Here is a 20,095-nt window from a genome sequence, read left to right as displayed (position 1 = left end):
TTCTCAAAGTAACTTTTGTAGGTCAGTGGAGATTGGCACACGTACAGCCGTGGCGCTGTGTGTCGCTGCTGAGCTCGTCTTCGGCTTCATCTCCACTTAAAGGAGACGCAACAAAGAGCAACCGTAGTGGGCCCTGCTAACAGCGTGGCTTACTATAGCTTTAAGAACTTAAAATAGGCTCTGGGTCTTTAAAATGAATTTTGCACAGTTATTATAGAGATGATATACTAAATTTTCGACTTATACGACTTACATTTTTGCACTATATTTGCAAAGAGACGTAAGTGTGTCCAGTAAAATATGTTTGACAATCGGATCAGGGCCGTTAGCAATCCAACATTTTTCATATTTTATGCCTTCTGTTTATTTCAAGCTATGTTTCAATTTGTTGAGAATTATTGAGGCGTCCAGAAGTAAGAAAAAACAACTTTAGCGGCGATGGAGCCGCAGCTCCCGAACAACAAAGAGGAGGTGGAGAGTGAGACGGCCATGGAGAAATCCGCGGGGCAGAGTACCGCATCCAGCCCGTGCAGGGCATTCAGAGGACGCGGGGACGGGTGCTTGACGACTGAAGGGACTTGCCCGCCAGAAACAAACGGAGCTGCAACGAGCGTGGCGGGTTCCGGACGGGTTTTACGGGACAGGTCAACACGCACCATTCCCGTGTGGAGGCAGAGTGATATCGGGGAGGACCGGGATGAAGTATCACGCGAGGCAGCGGCGAATCGCCGGAGGAAAGCGAAATGCCCGCGGCGCAGGAAGAGCGCAGCAGCCGCCGCGGGTTCATCAGATGCGGGCAGAGAGAGCGGCGGCGACTGCGACCTGCTGGATGAGTAAGTGCGACTTTTCAGCCTGTAATATGTGATGTGTTATAGGTTAAAATAACAAGGCCCCTCTTGTTAAGATCATAATAGTAATGCATGGCATTTCTGTGCTCCTTTAACACGTTAAGGAGTAATGCTGACAGACTGCAGTGTTTACATTTGCACTAGTTAAAGTAGCTGTGTTTCTGAGAGAGTAGTCGGGCAAAATAAATCACGCACGCCCAATCTTTGACACTGGAAGGAGAATATATGAAAGATGGGACATCATAAATAAAACCGCCTGTTTCTCCGTCTTATGACAGGTTTGAAGAAAACAAGGATGCGCTGGTTAATCGAGGTACTTTAAATGACATTTATTTTGTTAATGAACATCTTAAGCAGGCCAGTATATGTATATGGCCAGCCATTGTATGATTATCCTATAAGTCTTGATGTTTAAAAAACTAAGTAATCCAAAAGTGATTGGTGTCTCTTTGTTTATTCATTAGAATTGTTCAATGTAAATTGTAAAATATGTAATTGTTATTGTTAAAAAAATGTCATTAAATTCTATAGAGACCTATCACTTTCGACTACTTTGTGTTCTGGTTTTGCTAGTTTACTTTTCGGTTCTAGTACTGGTTACAATAACTTTTACTTGTAACCATTGACTATTCAGAATATCTGCTGTATAGTTAAAATTAAAAACCATACTAGTAAGATTAAACATGTTACTAATTATAATTGGAACACAAACTAGTGTCTAATAAATTGGTCATTAGTATAAGCAACTAGTTTCTATTAAGTTAGTACTTGTAAAACTGACATAGATACCAGCAACAATTGGAATACCAACTAGTAAGATTTATCTGAATATCTGGTAACTACAGTAAGGTTCCATTTGTTAAAATTAGTAACTACAACAGTTAACATGAACTAACAATGAAATTGACATTAATTACACATTCATAATTAATTACTAAAACCAAAAGTTGTATCAGTTAATATTATGAAAAGGACCTAAGCTGATATGACCTGACAATGAGCAGTTGTATTTTATAATTAACTACTGTTGTTACCAAAGATTAATACATTTAATAACAAATGTATTGCTCATTGTTAGCTAATGTTAGTTTATACGTTAACTTATAAGAACTTATAATATCTAAGTTGCATATTGCCCAATAATTAAAACATTTGCAATATGTAACCAGTCAGAGAGCTAGTCATTATTGGGATACTGACTAATAACAAAGGAATACATACGTAATACTAGTATATAATGAATATGTATTAGTGACAAATTGAATGGATACTACTCACTAGTATTATCCAACACACTAGTAATTAAAATAGAACAAATTATGTAAAAATAGATACTAGTTAGTTTTAAGGAAGAAATGTTAAAACAGCTTGCCTTCAGATGTGATCTGATTCTGCTTCATGTGACTGTGTTCTCTTCCAGCGGCCCGCGGCAGACGGGTGCAGGTGCGCTCAGGGGCCCGCACCTGCCGGGGCTCGCCTAGGACTGTGTTTAAAATTGAGCCAGAATTGGACATTGACTATGGTACGCTGCTGAGCTTTTAAATGTAGTAGACTGAACATAGGTCCACTACAAATTCTTGACAGAATACTAACTACAAAACATATATATATAAATAACTATAATGGATGCACATTTTGCTTGCAGTGGAGGCCAATAAAGCAGTCGAAAAGACAGGAACAAGGTGATTGATTGCACATTTGTTATGAGAACACATGGACCATGAAAGACCCCATGAAATCAAAGTTGTGTGGCTTTTATATGCATTTAAAATGCATGAAAAAATTGACCCAAAATATCTTGCCTTACCAAATATATCCAATTTCTTGTTCTCCAACTAGCAAAAGCCGGTAGCACATCACAATTCACAGCTGGCTGTTTGTTAAAAAAAGAAAAACTGCTCGTCAAGCCATTTTGTGGGGTCTTTGAGGACACTGATGGCTGCTACTGTTTTGGTGTTGGTATAACAAGCCCTATGTTTGTTACTGCCATATTTTAGTGTGGAGAAAAAGGAAGAGGAGAGCATGGATGATGAAGACGTTGTGGAAGAGGAAGAGTGTCCATTTGTGGATGATCCAAAAGATGAAAACTACCTACCCCATTCACAGAGGTAATGTTGTACTTTGTATATACAGTGGTGGCCAAAATTATTAAACACATCTGGGAGTCGTCTTACCCGAAATCGTCTTCTAACTATTGCCGGAACTACAGTTGCAGAAGGCATGGGATAACATTATTGTTGAAGTTCTCAGGAAATATAATGACACTATGCCAGAGAGATGTGCCGCTGTAATTGCTGCAAAAGGTGGACATACCAAATATTAAAGTTAAAAGAGGATAAAAACAGTTCGACTCACTTCATCTGATATCTGATGGTCAGAGCAACCATCTGCAGGTTTTATGAACATTATGAAATGAAATCATGTTTTGAGGCAAAAAAAAACATCTCTTGGAAACAGTTATTGTTTCACAAATGTTGTGTTATAGGATGATTACAGTTATCAGTCAATGATTAAATATGATTTCAGTCATGCATTTGATTATGTGAGCAATTGATTTTGGCTTGATGCTCATGTTTGTTTGTTCAACAGTGATGAAGAGGAGGTCATCAGCAGCGATGAAGATGTCCCATTTAGAGATGACCTGAATGACCAGAGCTATGATCCTAAGTATGAGAGGTGCATGTGTGTTTTTGTGTCTTCTGTATGATAAAGGTCTTGTCTCCTATGCCCTCTCCATTTCTGTCCTGTTGTGTAGAGATATTCCTAAGTCAAGGCGCAGACCCCCTACCAGACTGAAGGAGAAGAAAGACAAGGCTGCAGGGCAAGAGACGGCAACAGAGCAAGAGACAGAGATAAAAACTGAGGGAGGGGAGAGCACAGATGTGCAGACCGCTGCTGAAGTTGAGGAAGGTGCTGAGCCGCCCAGGAAGTGAGTCCGTAATTTTTTATATGTCTATGATGGAAATATGTGGACATGAGAAAAGCAATTCAACACACACCTGTGCTGCGTTCCACTCCAGTTTTAGACACACACTTGCAAACTTCACTAAGCACTTCCCCTTCGGGGGAATCCCTGCCGCCATTTTGAAGTGCGTTCCACTTCGTGAAGTGGACGAGGGAAGTTTATATGGACAGACCCTCGCTCCCATGATTTTGACAGAGGGAGCGAGTCTACTTGCGAGTCTACTTCATGTGTACATTTCAGGCAGCTTCATATACCACAATGCAACACGAATGTGACGTCACAGCATATCGCGTTTAATTTACCCCACCACAAACAACTCTATGATATTTTGATTTTTTTTTTTTTTAAACATTTAAAACAACCCAAACACACCTATATACATATAGAATGCTGCATTATACAATTTCGTAAAGGAAAAATTCCAAGTGATCAAGGGCTTAGGACGTTCCAGTTCAGCCCATTGCAAATGTTCCTCCAGTAGTGGGCACTCATGCAACGTAAGCAATGACGCACATCCGAGTGAACGAGATGGAGGGAAGTTAGCAAGTGAAGGGCATAATTAAAAAGAACTGGAACGCAGCACCGCAACAAACTGTTTACTCATCAGATTGACAGTCTCACTCACTTAAACAGACTGATATGTGAATGATTAACAAACATTAACTGTCAGACCGCCTTGGTTTTTTGTCTTAGAAGAGGGCGGAGAAGGAAAGATGATAAAAGTCCTCGTCTTCCTAAAAGAAGGTAACAAAGCATCTCACATTGAATGCTGAAAACAACCCCAAATCAGGAGTAGAACAGTAACCATCTCCCTTTTTAATTAGAATACAGATTTGGTTGTATTTGGTTACATTTTATTTTGATGGTTCTCGTTGGACATTCTACTAACTATAGGTAACTTTGCAACTACATGTCAACTAACTCTCAGAGTATTAGTAGACCGTTAGATTAGGGTTAGTAGAATAAGTTGACATGTAGCTGCAAAGTTACTTATAGTCAGAAGAATGTCTGTTGGGGGAGCATAAAAAAGTGGTTATTAATCAGACAGTCCACTTAAACTCTAATGACTGGTACTTGACATGTAGTTACAAAATAACTTATAGTTAGTAGAATGTCTAAAGTGGACCATCTAAATAACGTGTTACCATATGAATATATGTATTATTTATTGTTGTAGTGTCTGCTTGTTGGAGCAAAGCTATTGTAAATAAAGTCTGGATTCAATTTCCATAAGTAATGTCCTTTTTATATATATATATATATATATATATATATATATATATATATATATATATATATATATATATATATATATATATATATATAAATAAAAATTATATATATATAAAAAATTATATTGACTATAAAAATGTATATTACTTTTCCATTATCCGTTTTATATATATATATATATATATATATATATATATATATATATATATATATATATATATATATATATATATATATATATATATATATATATATATATATATATATATTATATATATAAAACAGATAAGGGAAAAGTAATATACATTTTTATAGTCAATATAATCTTTTCTAAAGCAATGCTGTATTTCAGTGTGAAAACATTATTCAGTAACAAGGCAATAGAAAAACATGGAGAAAATTAAAATCCATTGGTCACGAAGTGTGGTAATTCTAATTATGGCTATAGCTTCCAAACAGTCTAATAACTAATGTATTGTACAGTTTATATTCTGTACAATTAAGTGCATTACAGTAAACACAAAATTGACAGCATGCCACAATTTACTTTGTATTTACTTTGTAAGATTCCAGTAAAATAATAAGAATAATTCCTACATTATCTGAAGCTCATTTGTTCTTCTACACAGGAAAAAGCCGCCGGTCCAGTATGTGCGTTGTGAAATGGAAGGATGTGGTACAGTTCTGGCTCACCCACGCTATTTACAGGTACAAGTGCAAACTAGCACTTCCCTCACTGACTAACACAGAAATTAGACATGAAACCTTTTTGTTGTCTTTCTCTCCTGCAGCATCACATTAAATACCAACACCTGATGAAGAAGAAATACGTCTGCCCTCACCCTTCGTGTGGAAGACTCTTCCGGCTGCAGAAACAACTACTGCGCCATGCCAAGCACCACACAGGTAAGACAGACACGTCTAAAGCTTGCTATACTTATAATGAAGTGTCTTTGGTTAGGTGGCTTTTTTAAAGTTCAGCCTGTGTTGCAGATCAGAGAGACTATATCTGTGAGTTCTGTGCTCGCGCCTTCAAGAGCTCTCACAACCTGGCTGTGCATCGAATGATACACACTGGAGAAAAGCCACTACAGTAAGTCATATCACTGCTGCTTACACAATATTACTATTCCAAATGTACCATTGATAATACATTTAATCCATAAATGATCGTATCGATCAACCGCAAAACAGACACGATGAAAAATTGAGTTTGTGGCTGTTTTAACTCACAAAATTAATTGTGAAAGTGCCCTTTTCGATCCTACCGCAGTGCCCCGGCGAATGCGATTTGTAGTTAAGTTCACTTGTTCATTTGCGTCATTTTGTACAGATGTAATTTGTAATATTATGTTTATTTTGTATATATCTGATTAATCTCATATAGGATGCGTTGCTTTGAGCTAAATAACGTACTAGCAAAGAGCTTCAGTTTGCCGGTGTTGATTCAGCGCACGCAGCTCAAACAGCAACGCACAACGAGTAATAACTTTGATTGGGACTGTCATACTACATAACATTAATGAGAACACTATTTTAATATATCGTTGTGAATTCCTTGGGTTTAGTTGCAATGTCAGCGCATTATTCTAGGAAGAGCACGTCCGACTCCACACATTCTGAATAACAGATCTGAGTGACACATCTTATTACTCGTTATATTTGATTATTAAATTAGTAATTTAATGAAATTATCAATCACATCAACTCATTTTACAATCCTACTAGCCCTAATCCTACTTTCTTTAGACTAAAAATCCTTCTCATTCAGGATTTGCACACCTTGTCATGCGGTTGGCTATAAGCCACTGCTGTAGACGCATATTGTGGCTAATGATTAATAGATTAATTGATTGGTAATTTAAACTATGATCGATCATGGGAAATTGTGTAAATTGACATCCCTAATTTGAGGACTAAGGGCATTTTCAGACCTGTAGATTGTTTGCTTTGTTCAGAAACAGGGACTTAATTTGTTACAATGTTGCGTTTTTCTCCTTGGCCCGGTGCGCTTCCACAAGGCAACATTTCAAAGCGTACCAAAATGTTTATGCAAGTCACATGCGAGTAAAACTGTCCTCTTATTGAGAATGAGCGGAGAACTCCTATCAGAGTTTATCTGTTTACGTTCCTCTGTGTCATCCATCAAGATAGCTGACACACGCAAACAAATGTAGCCTTGATTCCCACTCTGATTGGGACAGCATTCTTGCAATGCACGGAGAAGAGCCATTACATATCATTTTAAGATGAAGAGGCCCTCTTTGGTTTTCCAAAATTTCAACCTGCTTTTTATATGACACATTTCCCGTTAAGAATTATGCTTTGTTCATTGGTCCGTTGTGTCGAATTGCGTTCTCACGTCAACCAAACCAGGGATTACGTACAGTCTTATTTATATTTTTTGTAAAACGACCCCAAACAAAAAGATCAGGTTCAGGGTTCAAGATCAGAAGATCAGGGTTTAATTTTGTGATTAATGACCAGCTGACTGTTAACTATCCCACTTATTACATGGCCACTTAACAAATAAAACGGATATTAAACATTGGTTCAAATTATTTAAAAATGTCACCGTATTTGTAAAACCTTTTATAAACATGTCAACAAAGGAGAAACTTTAAGGGCTCCCTGCAGTTTTACACCAAAAAACTTAATGGTTTAACTTTTGACAAGAAAGAAATGAAGACATAAAAATGAGTATTGAATTTGTAATTTTACAGTTGTACTGTAAAACAATATTAATATTTGTGTCCATCAGAATCATATCATTTTTTTGTGTGAGCAAAATAGCATTTTTACCATAATAATAGTTCTTATTTTGTTTAATATTTTGGTAACACTTTACAATAAGTTTCATTAGTTAACATTAGTAAACTACATTAGTTAACATGAACTAATAATAAACTGCACTTATAAAGCATTTATTTATCTTTTTTAATGTTAATTTCAACATTTACTAATGCATTATTAAAAACTTGTTAACATTAGTTAATGCACTGTGAACTAACATGAACAAACCATGAACAGCTGTATTTTTATGAACTAACGTTAACAAAGATTAACTAATGCTGAACAGAGGTGTTTTTCATGGTTAGTTCATGTTAACTAATGCATTAACTTATGTTAGCTAATACAACCTTATTGTAAAGTGTTACCATATTGGTATTTAATAATTCTAACAATCAAATAAAATTATAATATTAAAGCTACACTATGTAACTTTTCCGTCCACTAGAGGTCGCCTGTTCAAAACAAAGGCGTAGTTTGATGACGCCACGTTTGAGCGCAGAATCTTGGGACATGTGGTCTTCACCTCACAGCCGGTGGAAAAGAATCGGGATAGGACTCGGGCAGAAATCATGTTCATGGATGCGATTATTAACATTAATGTAGCTGAGCAAGACCGCAGGAGCGATTGAAGAGCGGGACTGTTATTATGGCATAGTCGCCGGCAGGACTTTTATTATGACACGGTTGCCGGCGCCACTTCCTCTTTTCCAGTCATGAGTTTGAGGTAACGCAACTCTGTTTATCGTATTAGATTTATCTGAGTGTGTTGAAAAGGAAGTTATGACGTTCGCTCGGCGGCTGCTATGACACTTGTTCACACTGCAGTGAGAGTAAAGTGTTTCACTGAATAAAACCAGAAACCGAGGGTGACGCAGATATGACGCAATCGACAGGCGACTCCCTCAAACGCAAAGCTCACACGTCCTGGTTGCTTGGTTAAAATAGCAGTTTCTCACGATTTACAAATAGTTGGAAACATTTGGGATATTCTAAGTACTCAACTGAACAAAATATATAACACTGGCCTAGTGGTTTCTGGATATTTTACTGCAAAAATCCTACATAGTTCACCTTTAATAATTATTGTATAATTATATTGATGTATAATCACAAAGACTTAAAAAAACTAAAAAAAACTAAAAAAACTAAAAAAAAACTGCCATTTGTTAAATAATATTTATTTTCCTCAAAGTGTGTGTGTGTGTGTGTGTGTGTGTGTGTGCGCGTGCGTGCGTGCGTGCGTGCGTATATACACTCACCTAAAGGATTATTAGGAACACCTGTTTAATTTCTCATTAATGCAATTATCTAATCAACCAATCACATGGCAGTTGCTTCAATGCATTTAGGGGTGTGGTCCTGGTCAAGACAATCTCCTGAACTCCAAACTGAAAGTAAGAATGGGAAAGAAAGGTGATTTAAGCAATTTTGAGCGTGGCATGGTTGTTGGTGCCAGACGGGCCGGTCTGAGTATTTCACAATCTGCTCAGTTACTGGGATTTTCACGCACAACCATTTCTAGGGTTTACAAAGAATGGTGTGAAAAGGGAAAAACATCCAGTATGCGGCAGTCCTTTGGGAGAAAATGCCTTGTTGATGCTAGAGGTCAGAGGAGAATGGGCCGACTGATTCAAGCTGATAGAAGAGCAACTTTGACTGAAATAACCACTCGTTACAACCGAGGTATGCAGCAAAGCATTTGTGAAGCCACAACACGCACAAACTTGAGGCGGATGGGCTACAACAGCAGAAGACCCCACCGGGTACCACTCATCTCCACTACAAATAGGAAAAAGAGGCTACAATTTGCACGAGCTTGAAGACTGGAAAAATGTTGCCTGGTCTGATGAGTCTCGATTTCTGTTGAGACATTCAGATGGTAGAGTCAGAATTTGGCTTGAACAGAATGAGAACATGGATCCATCATGCCTTGTTACCACTGTGCAGGCTGGTGGTGGTGGTGTAATGGTGTGGGGGATGTTTTCTTGGCACACTTTAGGCCCCTTAGTGCCAATTGGGCATCGTTTAAATGCCACGGCCTACCTGAGCATTGTTTCTGACCATTTCCATGCCTTTATGACCTCCATGTACCCATCCTCTGATGGCTACTTCCAGCAGGATAATGCACCATGGCACAAAGCTTGAATCATTTCAAATTGGTTTCTTGAACATGACAATGAGTTCACTGTACTAAAATGGCCCCCACAGTCACCAGATCTCAACCAAATAGAGCATCTTTGGGATGTGGTGGAACGGGAGCTTCGTGCCCTGGATGTGCATCCCACAAATCTCCATCAACTGCAAGATGCTATTTTATCAATATGGGCCAACATTTCTAAAGAATGCTTTCAGCACCTTGTTGAATCAATGCCACGTAGAATTAAGGCAGTTCTGAAGGCGAAAGGGGGTCAAACACAGTATTAGTATGGTGTTCCTAATAATCCTTTAGGTGAGTGTGTGTGTGTGTGTGTGTGTGTGTGTGTGTGTGTGTGTGTGTATATATATATATATGTATATATATGTATATATATATATATGTATATGTGCTCATAGATGCAGGAAAAAAAACAGTAGGTCACTTTTTCATGTTAAAGGTGAAGTATATAATTTTTGTGGCTCTGCACAGTAAAAAAATGTTTTTTGATTATTTTTACAAGAAAATAATATTTAATGTTTTCAAATTTGAAATTTCACATTCAGTTCAATGTGTTACTTGCTTTTTATTTTGTAATTGTGAAATTTACTAGCAATTTCTGAGTGAATTTTTTTTCTATTTTTTCTTTTTTTTAGTGTAGTAACAGGGAATTACTTTTTCAGAAATTGTATCAATGTCAACATTGCTCCATCAAGATGTTTTACTTTACAGGGAAACCTACCAGTGCCTAATCATTCTCTCAGCATATTAAGCAGGAAAATTGCCCCTTTTTTTTTACAGAAAAAACTACATAGTTCACTTTTAACATGTATAATTTTCAAAAAAAAGTTATTTAAGTTCTTTATTATAGTCAACAGAACAAATGTAAGAATTAGAATGCTCTCTTCCATCTCGCAAATCTATCAAAAATATTTTCAGCAGTATATCTCTACCTCTCATCTCCTTCCTAGGTGTGAAATCTGCGGTTTCACATGCCGTCAGAAGGCCTCCCTCAACTGGCACATGAAGAAGCACGACGCGGACGCCACGTACCAGTTCTCCTGCAGCATCTGTGGCAAGAAGTTTGAAAAGAAGGACAGTGTGGTTGCTCACAAAGCTAAGAGCCACCCCGAGGTGCTCATTGCAGAGGCCTTGGCCGCCAATGCCGGAGCCCTCATCACGACTCCTGCCGGAGTCACCACGCTGCTGGAGACCTCCACGGGCTCCGTGCAAACAGAGCAGGGGGTCCCTGAGGCCCAGGGGAGCTCTGCGGTGTCAGCGGGTCAGGTGGCCCCAGTGACGCACGTGGGTCCAGTGATGGTTGTAGATCAGGATCACCCGCTGCACTCCATGCAGGTACCGGTGACCCTGGCCATGTCGTCGACAGAGGAGAACAGCGCTCCCTCTCAGCAGACCTCCGCTCATTCTCTGCAGATGCCTCTACAGTTTGTCTCTACTCCCATCTCGCAGCAGCAACAACAACAACACCAAATTCAGCAGCTCCCCCTCCAGCCCTCCGCTAGCAGCGTCTCCCAGCAGGCCGCTTTGGTGCAGCAGCTGCCTGTGCAGTCCTACAGCCCCCAGTCCCAGGTTGTCCACATGACCTTCAGAGGTCTTCCTCAGCAGCAGCTCCCACTGGTTTCTGTTGCACAGCAGCTGCCTCTTCAGAACACCCAGCCACATCAAAACCAGACCCTCCCTAGGCCCCCAAGCCACAACCCGGCTCCCAATACTTCCCTCCTCTCCCAAACCCTGCCTGAGGCGCCCTCTGATTGCCGGAGCGGTTTGGGATTCGGGAGTAATCCTGTCTCCTCTTCATCTACGTCTCCCCAGCCTTCCACTAATCCTTCGGAGACAAGACAGGTGGTCTGGGAGGGAGATGGGACTGAGAATGGAAATGGGGGTGGGGTTTGGGAGGCGAGTGGACAGGGGCAGGAGCAAAACATGACAGACAGTTCAGACGTCCAGATGCAGCGCGTTCTGATGTAGTGAAGGAAGTTGGTGTAACATGGAGGAAATTGAGATGACTGTTATTTGCCACGCTCCTACACACCCTGAAGTTAAATATATAGAGTCATAAATATATTGTATGTAATCGCATTAACTTTTGGTAGCTTTGTAGAAATGTCTGTACCAGGGAGACTGTGTTTGAGTTGTTGTCATTGTTCATTTTGTATATAAACACTTATAGTTCCCTCCAACAACCACGTATGTTTTATGTGTGTGTATGTGTGTTTTTTGCATAACAAGTGTGTTAGAGGCTTTTGCAGACCTCAATTCATGGTAGTCTGTGTGAGTAAAGCCATTGTGTAAGCAAATTTGTGCCATCATGTGGCTTGAATTGGTACTGTAGAAACTTGGGATGCATCCATATAATAGATGAGCTGATTATTATTTTCATTGTATGGTCCATATTAAAACTCTATACTATTTTGTCTTAAGATAAAAAATTCAAAACTAAAAACAAATCAATTGTTTTATCTAATAAGTGAATTTAGGCATCACAATGAAACATGATTTAGAAATTTGCTAAATATTACATTTAACGGTGTTATTCAATTATTAACATTTTAAAGATGAACTTTAAGTGAGCATATAATGATGACAAAGGTTACATGCATGCACAAATAGTGGAAACTCAAACTAAATATAAAATACTGGCTGATATACACTACCATTCAATAGTTTGGGGTCGGAAGATTTTCAAAAATATATATTTTTGAAAAAGTCTCTTGCTCCCCAAGGCTGCATTAACTTGTCAAAAATACAGCGATAACAGTAATGTTGTAAACTAATTTAACAACTTAACCATTTTAAAATGTAATTTAAGGGCAAAGCTGAATTTTTAGCATCATTACTCTAGTCTTCAGTGTCACATGATCCTTCAGAAGTCTTTCTAATATGATGATTTGCTGCTCTTATTATTCATGTTTATAAAAGCATTTTTTTTTTTACCTGAATTTTTTGTTCAATATTCTTTATTGAATAAGTTTAATAGAACAGCATTTATTTGAATAGTAATCTTTTGTTACATTATTTATAAATGTCTATACTGTCACTGTTGATCAATTTAATGCATCCTTACTGAATAAAACATACTTCCTTTAAAAAAAAAAATCTTACCGATTCCAAACTTTTGAATGTACATTCATTAAGAGCATACCTAATTTTAACATTCCTCTAATATCACCAGTAACAGCTACTACAATATATTGTGCATCCCTAGTAGAAATAAACCATAATAACTCAAGTGAAAAAGGGACACAAGTTTGAACATACACTGACCATATACACTACAGTATTATAAATATATATATATTCATTTTAAAGCAACCAACATGTATGCATATTTAGCTTTATTGTTTCAAAATCTTAGAATTCAACTAATGTAAAATAAAGACAAAACGTTTTTTTGGAAACTACAGACCCAAATAAATGCCATTTTAATTATTACATTTGTTTCTTACATTTGTTAGATTTTTCAGAGTCTCTTTTTGTATTGACCACTTCGCCATTTGTCTAAAAGACCTCTGGAAAAAGTCTGTTACACATTTTACAGACTAATAATATAATTAGTAGCATATTAATTCAATAAATAGAACACAGCATTGTGAGTGCTTTTCACATAAAAGAGTTGTTGCCCAATTTATGAGCATTATAATGTCTTTTAGGGGTGTGAGAGTCTGGCATACTGCTTGAGAGCCCGTTTTGGTGGAATGAGAGAATCATTCACCCCCACTCTTCTTTTCTTTCGCTGTTCATTGTCTTTCTCTCCGTCTGTCTCTGTGTCTTCCACACAAGAAGCCAGTGGATCATGATTGTGTGAACCTGCAACACTGGCATCATCTTTTGATCCATTATCTGATGTGACCACACAGTTACTCTGCAGATCGCTGTCATGTGCGAACTTGCAGCGGCTTCCAAAACGGCAGCGACCATCCTTCCTGTAGGCCACACAAATGCGCTTACCGCCGATCTGGGTGGGGCGAGCTTGTAAAGTAAGAGGTACATGTTTCTGTAGGGCATTCAGTCTTTCCTCAGCCATTACTTTGAAGGGGTTGGCAAACACACTGCTGCCTGTAAGCGCTCCACCCGAGCTGGAGCCTCCCAGAGGTGGAGGTGGGAGCTTGTGAGTGTGAGGACGAAGGGACGGGGTCAGCGAGGGCTTGGAAAAGGAGCGTTCAGCAGTAGGTGCCTCCTCTTGATCCTCATTCTCTGGAGCAGATTCAGACTCACTGGAAGGCGATTCCGACTCCAACAGGAAATTACGGCTTTTTGCCTCCTCTACAGCACAATCCGTCTTTTTGAAGGACCTACATAGGAATAATTAAAAGGTGTTTACTTAAAAAGTGATACTTGATCCTTCTCATTAAAGGAATAGTTTACTATTTTTTTTTGTGCAACTGAATGTTGACCATGCTGTCAATATATCCTCATATCTCCGTTTATTAATGGAGTAGTTTACACACACAAAAAAATTATATTTCATCCTTGTGTCTTTCGAAACTACTCACTTTCTTCAATGGTACACAAATTCAGTTAGCAGAATTACTGCTTTCACATAATGAAAGTGAATGATGACCACAACTCTTAAATGTAATTCTTTCATCACATAAAGCTACCATCGACTATGGACTACTTTTATGGTGATTTTTGTCCTTTTTGAAGCTTCACAGCCCCAGTCCCCATTCACTTCCATTGTATTGAAGCAGCAGTTTAAATATGACCACTTTCTTATTATTTGTTTTGCACCTAAGAATGGACGTCATATGGGCTTGTAATTACATGAGAGAGTAAGTAAATGATGACAATTTTTATTTTTGAGTGAGCCATACCTTCAAGATTCAAGTTTTCGACTGTGGAAAGATATTCTTCACATGTGACTTTCTTTTAAATGAAAAATACCGTGACAATGTATTTGTCTAGTTCATTATGAATTACTTACGCCTTCTGATTGTCTTCTCCCTTCTCTTCATCCTCTGACTCGGATGAAATCCCGTATCCCACAAGAGAATTCATATCCACTCAAATAAAGGTAAATGATAACTGTGATCAAAAACCGTTCAAATAACGTTACTTGTGAATTTGAATCGTTTTTGAAGATTCAATTGTCAATCGTTTATTTACCCGGAAGTCGGTGTTTCTTCTTGGTCCCCGAACAGATTGTAGTAGAAGCAAAAAAGTAAATGAATGTGGCACCGTGAGGCGCGGAATGGTATTGCGACAACGATATCAGCATGAGCAGAACTAGGGGAAGAGCAGAACTAGTAATAAGTAAGCGGATAACCTCAGATTTCGGTTCCAGAAACGGAGGCAACTTTCAGGGTATGCAAGTAGCCATAGCAACCGTGTCCCTGCTCTGCCTGTATATAAAGCACTATTAAAACAAGGTAATGTTCATTTTATTCTCATATATATATATATATTCACCAAGAATGTAAATCGACAAAAAAGAAGAAAGTTTTTATTTATTTATTATTATTATTATTATTATTATTATTATTGAACAAACACACACAGGGGAGATATAGCTATTTATAATCACAAAAAAACATTTAAAGGCCCAACATGTAATTTTCGCCGCTGTCTTAAAGGGATAGTTCACTCAAAAATGAAAATTAGCCCATAATTTACTCACCCTCAAGTCATCCTTGGTGTATATGACATTCTTCTTTCAGACGAATAAAATCGGAGTTATATTACAAAAGTCCAGGCGAATCCAAGCATTAGAATTGGATTTATAGTTGCTCTGAAGTTTGGACTTTGAAGTCCATAAAAAGTGCATACTTTTAATTTGAAAAAATAAAATTACTAAAACTAAATCTGAAATTAAATCTAGATAAATTATTAGAAATGTAATAAAAACCCTAATAAAAATGACATAATAATGTAATAGAAGTAGGTACTAAAACTTAAACTCAAACGAAAACATGAATGAACATAATAAATACAGCAATATATAAAAAATACTAAAATAACACTGGGATAGAAGTCTTTTCAAACAGGCCTAATGGTGATAGACATATACATCATTTACATTGGGAGGGACATAAGGACTATTGTCTCCACCACTTTGTGGAACAGCTTGCAGGACGCATTTATCTAATACAGCAGAAGCATCTTTCTTATCCATCAAAACTGGATCCAGTATATTAACAGCATTACAATGAATGGCAACCAGACACTGAATTTATTTTTAATGTTTAAGATGAGTGTTTATTGCAGCTGTTATCAGTGGCGGAAGGAATATGGCAACAGCATATATCTTCTCTCAAACCCACGTTCTGATCTATCACTTTTCCACAGCTGCGGTTAATTTCTATTGAAACTAATAAATGCATAAACAAATATTTCACAGCTCTTGATATGCATCCACTTACTGACTGACGGAGATTATCTGCACTTTTGTTTTTTAAAATAAATATTAAAAATAAAAGATACATTTAAATGATAAAGGTCACTTTATTTGATCACTTGAATGGGCAGGGATGTATTACAGACAGAGCCAATGGAGCTTAGTGCTTTAAGGTCATGGTAGGGCAGTATAACCCATCAAAAATTTTCATGCTAGAATATGTGTTCCCCATTGCCTATTCAAGAGACCCCTCCAATAGGGCCCTCAGACTATGAACACTAGAGCAAATAGCAAGACCAAAATCACAGACTATATGTGTATAAAAGGAGGGTTATAGCAAGTAATTCTTTTAAAAGTAAATTTGATTTCCACAATAAAATTCACACTATTTAAAATGTCCATGTTAGTGTTACACTGGTTTTAACGACAGCACTCTTACTAGATCACACAGTTTAGGGATAGGTTTTAGATTCCTACTTCCTCTTGTAGCAGACAAATGGGACTATTATGTTAAAGTTTGAGAGACATAGCTCAAATAAATGAAGCCTGAGTTACAGACATTAAAAAAATGGACATTAAAAACAACAATTCCCAAAGGGGAGTTGTATGCACTGATAATCTTAAAAAAACAGAAAAGTGAAATACCACACTTCCTTGACCTCAAATTCTTCTGTGTTTATGCACTAATAAAAAGGTTGCAGAACACAGATTTTGGCAGAAAGCACCGCAGATTTATGCAGAATTCAAATGGTCATTCACAAAGCAAATTTGCCAAATTGAATGCCATTTTCTGCTACCAATTAGTCTTTCTGCATTTAAATAGGAATATCTTGTCATGACTTCATTTAAGCAACTTGCAACAACATAACTGCATTTTCTTTAAAAAATGAATTATAAATCAGCTTTTACATTAATATGCTGTCATCAACACTGTCATCCCAACCAAGTTAACAGCTAAACTTGGAGACCTGGGCATCAACACTTCAATGTGTTACTGGATTTTGGACTTCCTAACTGACAGACCCCAGAATGTTAGATCAGGATTCACCTGCTCCACATCCATCACTCTTAACACTGGTGTACCACAGGGCTGTGTGCTAAGCCCGTTTCTCTACTCCCTCTTCACCGCCGACTGCAAGCCTGTTTATGGATCTAATTCTATCGTCAAGTTTGCGGACGACACTACGGTGATTGGTCTCATCAGCAACAACGATGAGACTGCCTATAGGGAGGAGATCCAGCACCTGGCCACATGGTGCACCGAAAATAACCTGCTCCTCAACACCACCAAAACGAAGGAGCTCATCGTGGACTTCAGGAAAGAGTCAAGAGGCACACACGACACCATCCACATCAATGGAATGGCTGTTGAGCGTGTCTCCAGTTTCAAGTTCCTGGGGATCCACATCTCGGCGGACATGTCGTGGACGACCAACACCTCCAGCCTGGTCAAGAAGGCTCACCAGCGCCTCTTCTTCCTGAGGACACTGAGGAAGAATCAGCTCTCCTCGGCTATCCTGGTGAACTTCTATCGCTGCGCAATAGAAAGAATCCTGACCAACTGTGTGGCAGTGTGGTATGGGAGCTGCTCTGTTGCGGAGCGCAAGGCACTGCAGCGGGTGGTGAAAACTGCCCAGTGCATCACAGGGACTCCACTACCTGCCATCGAGCACATCCAGAGGAAACGCTGTCTGCATCGAGCTCGCAGCATCCTCAAGGACTACTCTCACCCAGCCCACAGACTGTTTTCTCTCCTGCCCTCCGGCAGGCGTTTCAGGATCCACCGGACCAGGACCAGTAGACTAAAGAACAGTTTTTTTCCCCAGAGCTGTCTCTTTACTGAACTCAAACCCCCGCTGATCCACTTCCCTCATATACTGCTAACTCTCCTACCTCACATCTGCCTTCACTTTGTTATTTGCACTACCGACTGTTTATTACAGTAACAACTGTTTACTTATGTATCTTGCACTACCATACCTTAACTGTATTATGCTCATTTGCACTGCCGACTGTTATTTACAGTACCTACTGTTTACATTTGCATTTTGCACCGTACTTCTAACTGTAATATGCAACCACTTTCCACTGCACTTTTACACTTTTTTCAGATAGCTTCTGTCCATAATTTATTGCACTACCTTAATCCACTGCCATATTCCTCATCTTAGCCTAACATATCATTGTATACCTCTATCTGTAAAATTCTGTTTATAGTAATAGCCATCTGTATATTACATTATATTCATAGTACATATTCACCTGTACATTCTGTTTATAGTAAGAGCCATCTGTATATTTATTCACTGTACATATTCACCTGTAAATTCTGTTTATAGACATAACCATCTCTCTATTTATAGATATATTTATATATATTCAGTACATATCCATGTCCTGCACTTATGCAAACGTTGTATATCCTGCACTTGCTGCTATTGCACTTCTGGTTAGACCTAAACTGCATTTCGTTGCCTTGTACTTGTACTTGTGTAATGACAATAAAGTTGAATCTAATCTCATCTAATCTAATATGTCCTCAGAATCATTCTGTGTTCTTAAGATTTCTTCAAAGATCTACCGTATTTGCAAACATGTAGCCTACTTTGTTATACTTAAATATCCTAATCATCCAACAGATGAAAACTTAACATCATGATATGTGATGCTCAAAATTCACAACTGAGGTATGATTCTAGGCAATTCATGCACAAAACATAGGGGAGAGCAGGGCACAACCTAACACTTTTTGACTTTCTGTAAATCCACTTGGGGTTCAGAGTATTTATTTTTTTCCCACATTAATTTCCCACGTCTAGTACAATTATGTGGTTTTGTTTCATTAATACAGTGTATACTTTTTTCTTGATTTACCCAGAAAGAATGGAAGTGAAATGTGACAACATGCCCCATAGGTGGGGTACATTGTAACATGACCAAATGACAGCTTAAAATATGACCTGATATAATAAATAAAAAAATATCCAAGACAAACTAAAATATTTTGTCAGTAAAATACAATTATTAACTTTAAAAAAAGGCATTTTTAATCATTCAAAATATACAAATTTTTAAGTTTGACAACAAACACACGGGAAAACACAGCTATTCAGCATAGCTAAAAACATAATAATAGTTAATAATTTTTGAACAGTGACTCCCAGTCTTTATTCACCTTTTTCTCATGGTTTCTCAAAATAATTAATAAAAGTATAGAATAGAATAGCGTAGTTCTAATAGGGGCTCATTGTAACAGCTGGTTAGGTCAGCATTAAAATTTGTCTTATTTTAAATAAACACAAAAAAAACAGAGATGAAAAATAAACTTAAGTAAGAAATTTACTTTTGCTATGGTTAAATAAATGTTCTTTGATATCTTCCAAATATTTCTTAACTTTGGCGCATTTTTCCCCTCTAAATAATGTTGATAAGGCAACTAGTAAATACGCTAAGTTTCGTCATCCTGGCATGTGTGGAAAGTTTTAAACCAACAACTACAGTTAAAGTTACAACTAACTCCGCGTTAGGTTGTGCCCCGCTCTCCCCTACATAATGTAAGCCACCTTATTTGACTCAAACCAAAACTGCCACTCTAAAAACCCATAGGACGTTCCAGAGGCTCAAAAATGCTCTATCGGGTGCTTTTTTCCTTTAATTTTGTTTATATTTTCCAGTTTGCATTGGTATTAAACGTGAGTCTATGGGGAGAACCCTAGCCAATGAAATTCCATCTCGACATTCCCAGCCCCTCAAACACAGACGTTCCC

At 37.9% G+C, this 20,095-nt stretch overlaps 2 protein-coding genes across 6 annotated transcripts; one reads left to right on the top strand and one right to left on the bottom strand.

Moving 5' to 3' along the window:
• Positions 1 to 76: 76 nt before the first annotated feature.
• On the top strand, positions 77 to 13,079 carry zfp91 (ZFP91 zinc finger protein, atypical E3 ubiquitin ligase). 5 transcript variants are annotated; one of them, XM_079813588.1, is made up of 13 exons: positions 95 to 280; positions 374 to 833; positions 1,127 to 1,161; positions 2,269 to 2,370; positions 2,494 to 2,530; positions 2,846 to 2,956; positions 3,438 to 3,515; positions 3,604 to 3,777; positions 4,507 to 4,557; positions 5,676 to 5,754; positions 5,838 to 5,952; positions 6,040 to 6,139; positions 10,945 to 12,930. In XM_079813588.1, exons 2-13 carry the CDS (start codon positions 439 to 441, stop codon positions 11,960 to 11,962), a joined length of 2,295 nt encoding a protein of 764 aa, XP_079669714.1. In that variant the 5' UTR covers positions 95 to 280; positions 374 to 438; the 3' UTR covers positions 11,963 to 12,930. The 5 variants fall into 5 exon arrangements, with proteins under 5 accessions (XP_079669715.1, XP_079669714.1, XP_079669716.1 ...); XM_079813589.1 differs by having other exon boundaries at positions 77 to 833; positions 4,510 to 4,557; XM_079813591.1 differs by lacking the exon at positions 1,127 to 1,161 and having other exon boundaries at positions 108 to 833.
• Positions 12,433 to 15,133, bottom strand: LOC307124415 (uncharacterized protein). The gene is made up of 2 exons (XM_079813593.1): positions 14,919 to 15,133; positions 12,433 to 14,286 (listed from the first exon to the last, which is right to left on the bottom strand). Exons 1-2 carry the CDS (start codon positions 14,990 to 14,992, stop codon positions 13,641 to 13,643), a joined length of 720 nt encoding a protein of 239 aa, XP_079669719.1. The 5' UTR covers positions 14,993 to 15,133; the 3' UTR covers positions 12,433 to 13,640.
• Positions 15,134 to 20,095: the final 4,962 nt, after the last annotated feature.

Source organism: Gobio gobio (assembly GCF_949357685.1).
Source record: "Gobio gobio genome assembly, chromosome: 3".
In the NCBI taxonomy this organism is placed as follows: domain Eukaryota; kingdom Metazoa; phylum Chordata; class Actinopteri; order Cypriniformes; family Gobionidae; genus Gobio; species Gobio gobio.
This window is presented reverse-complemented; position numbering and strand designations above follow the sequence as displayed.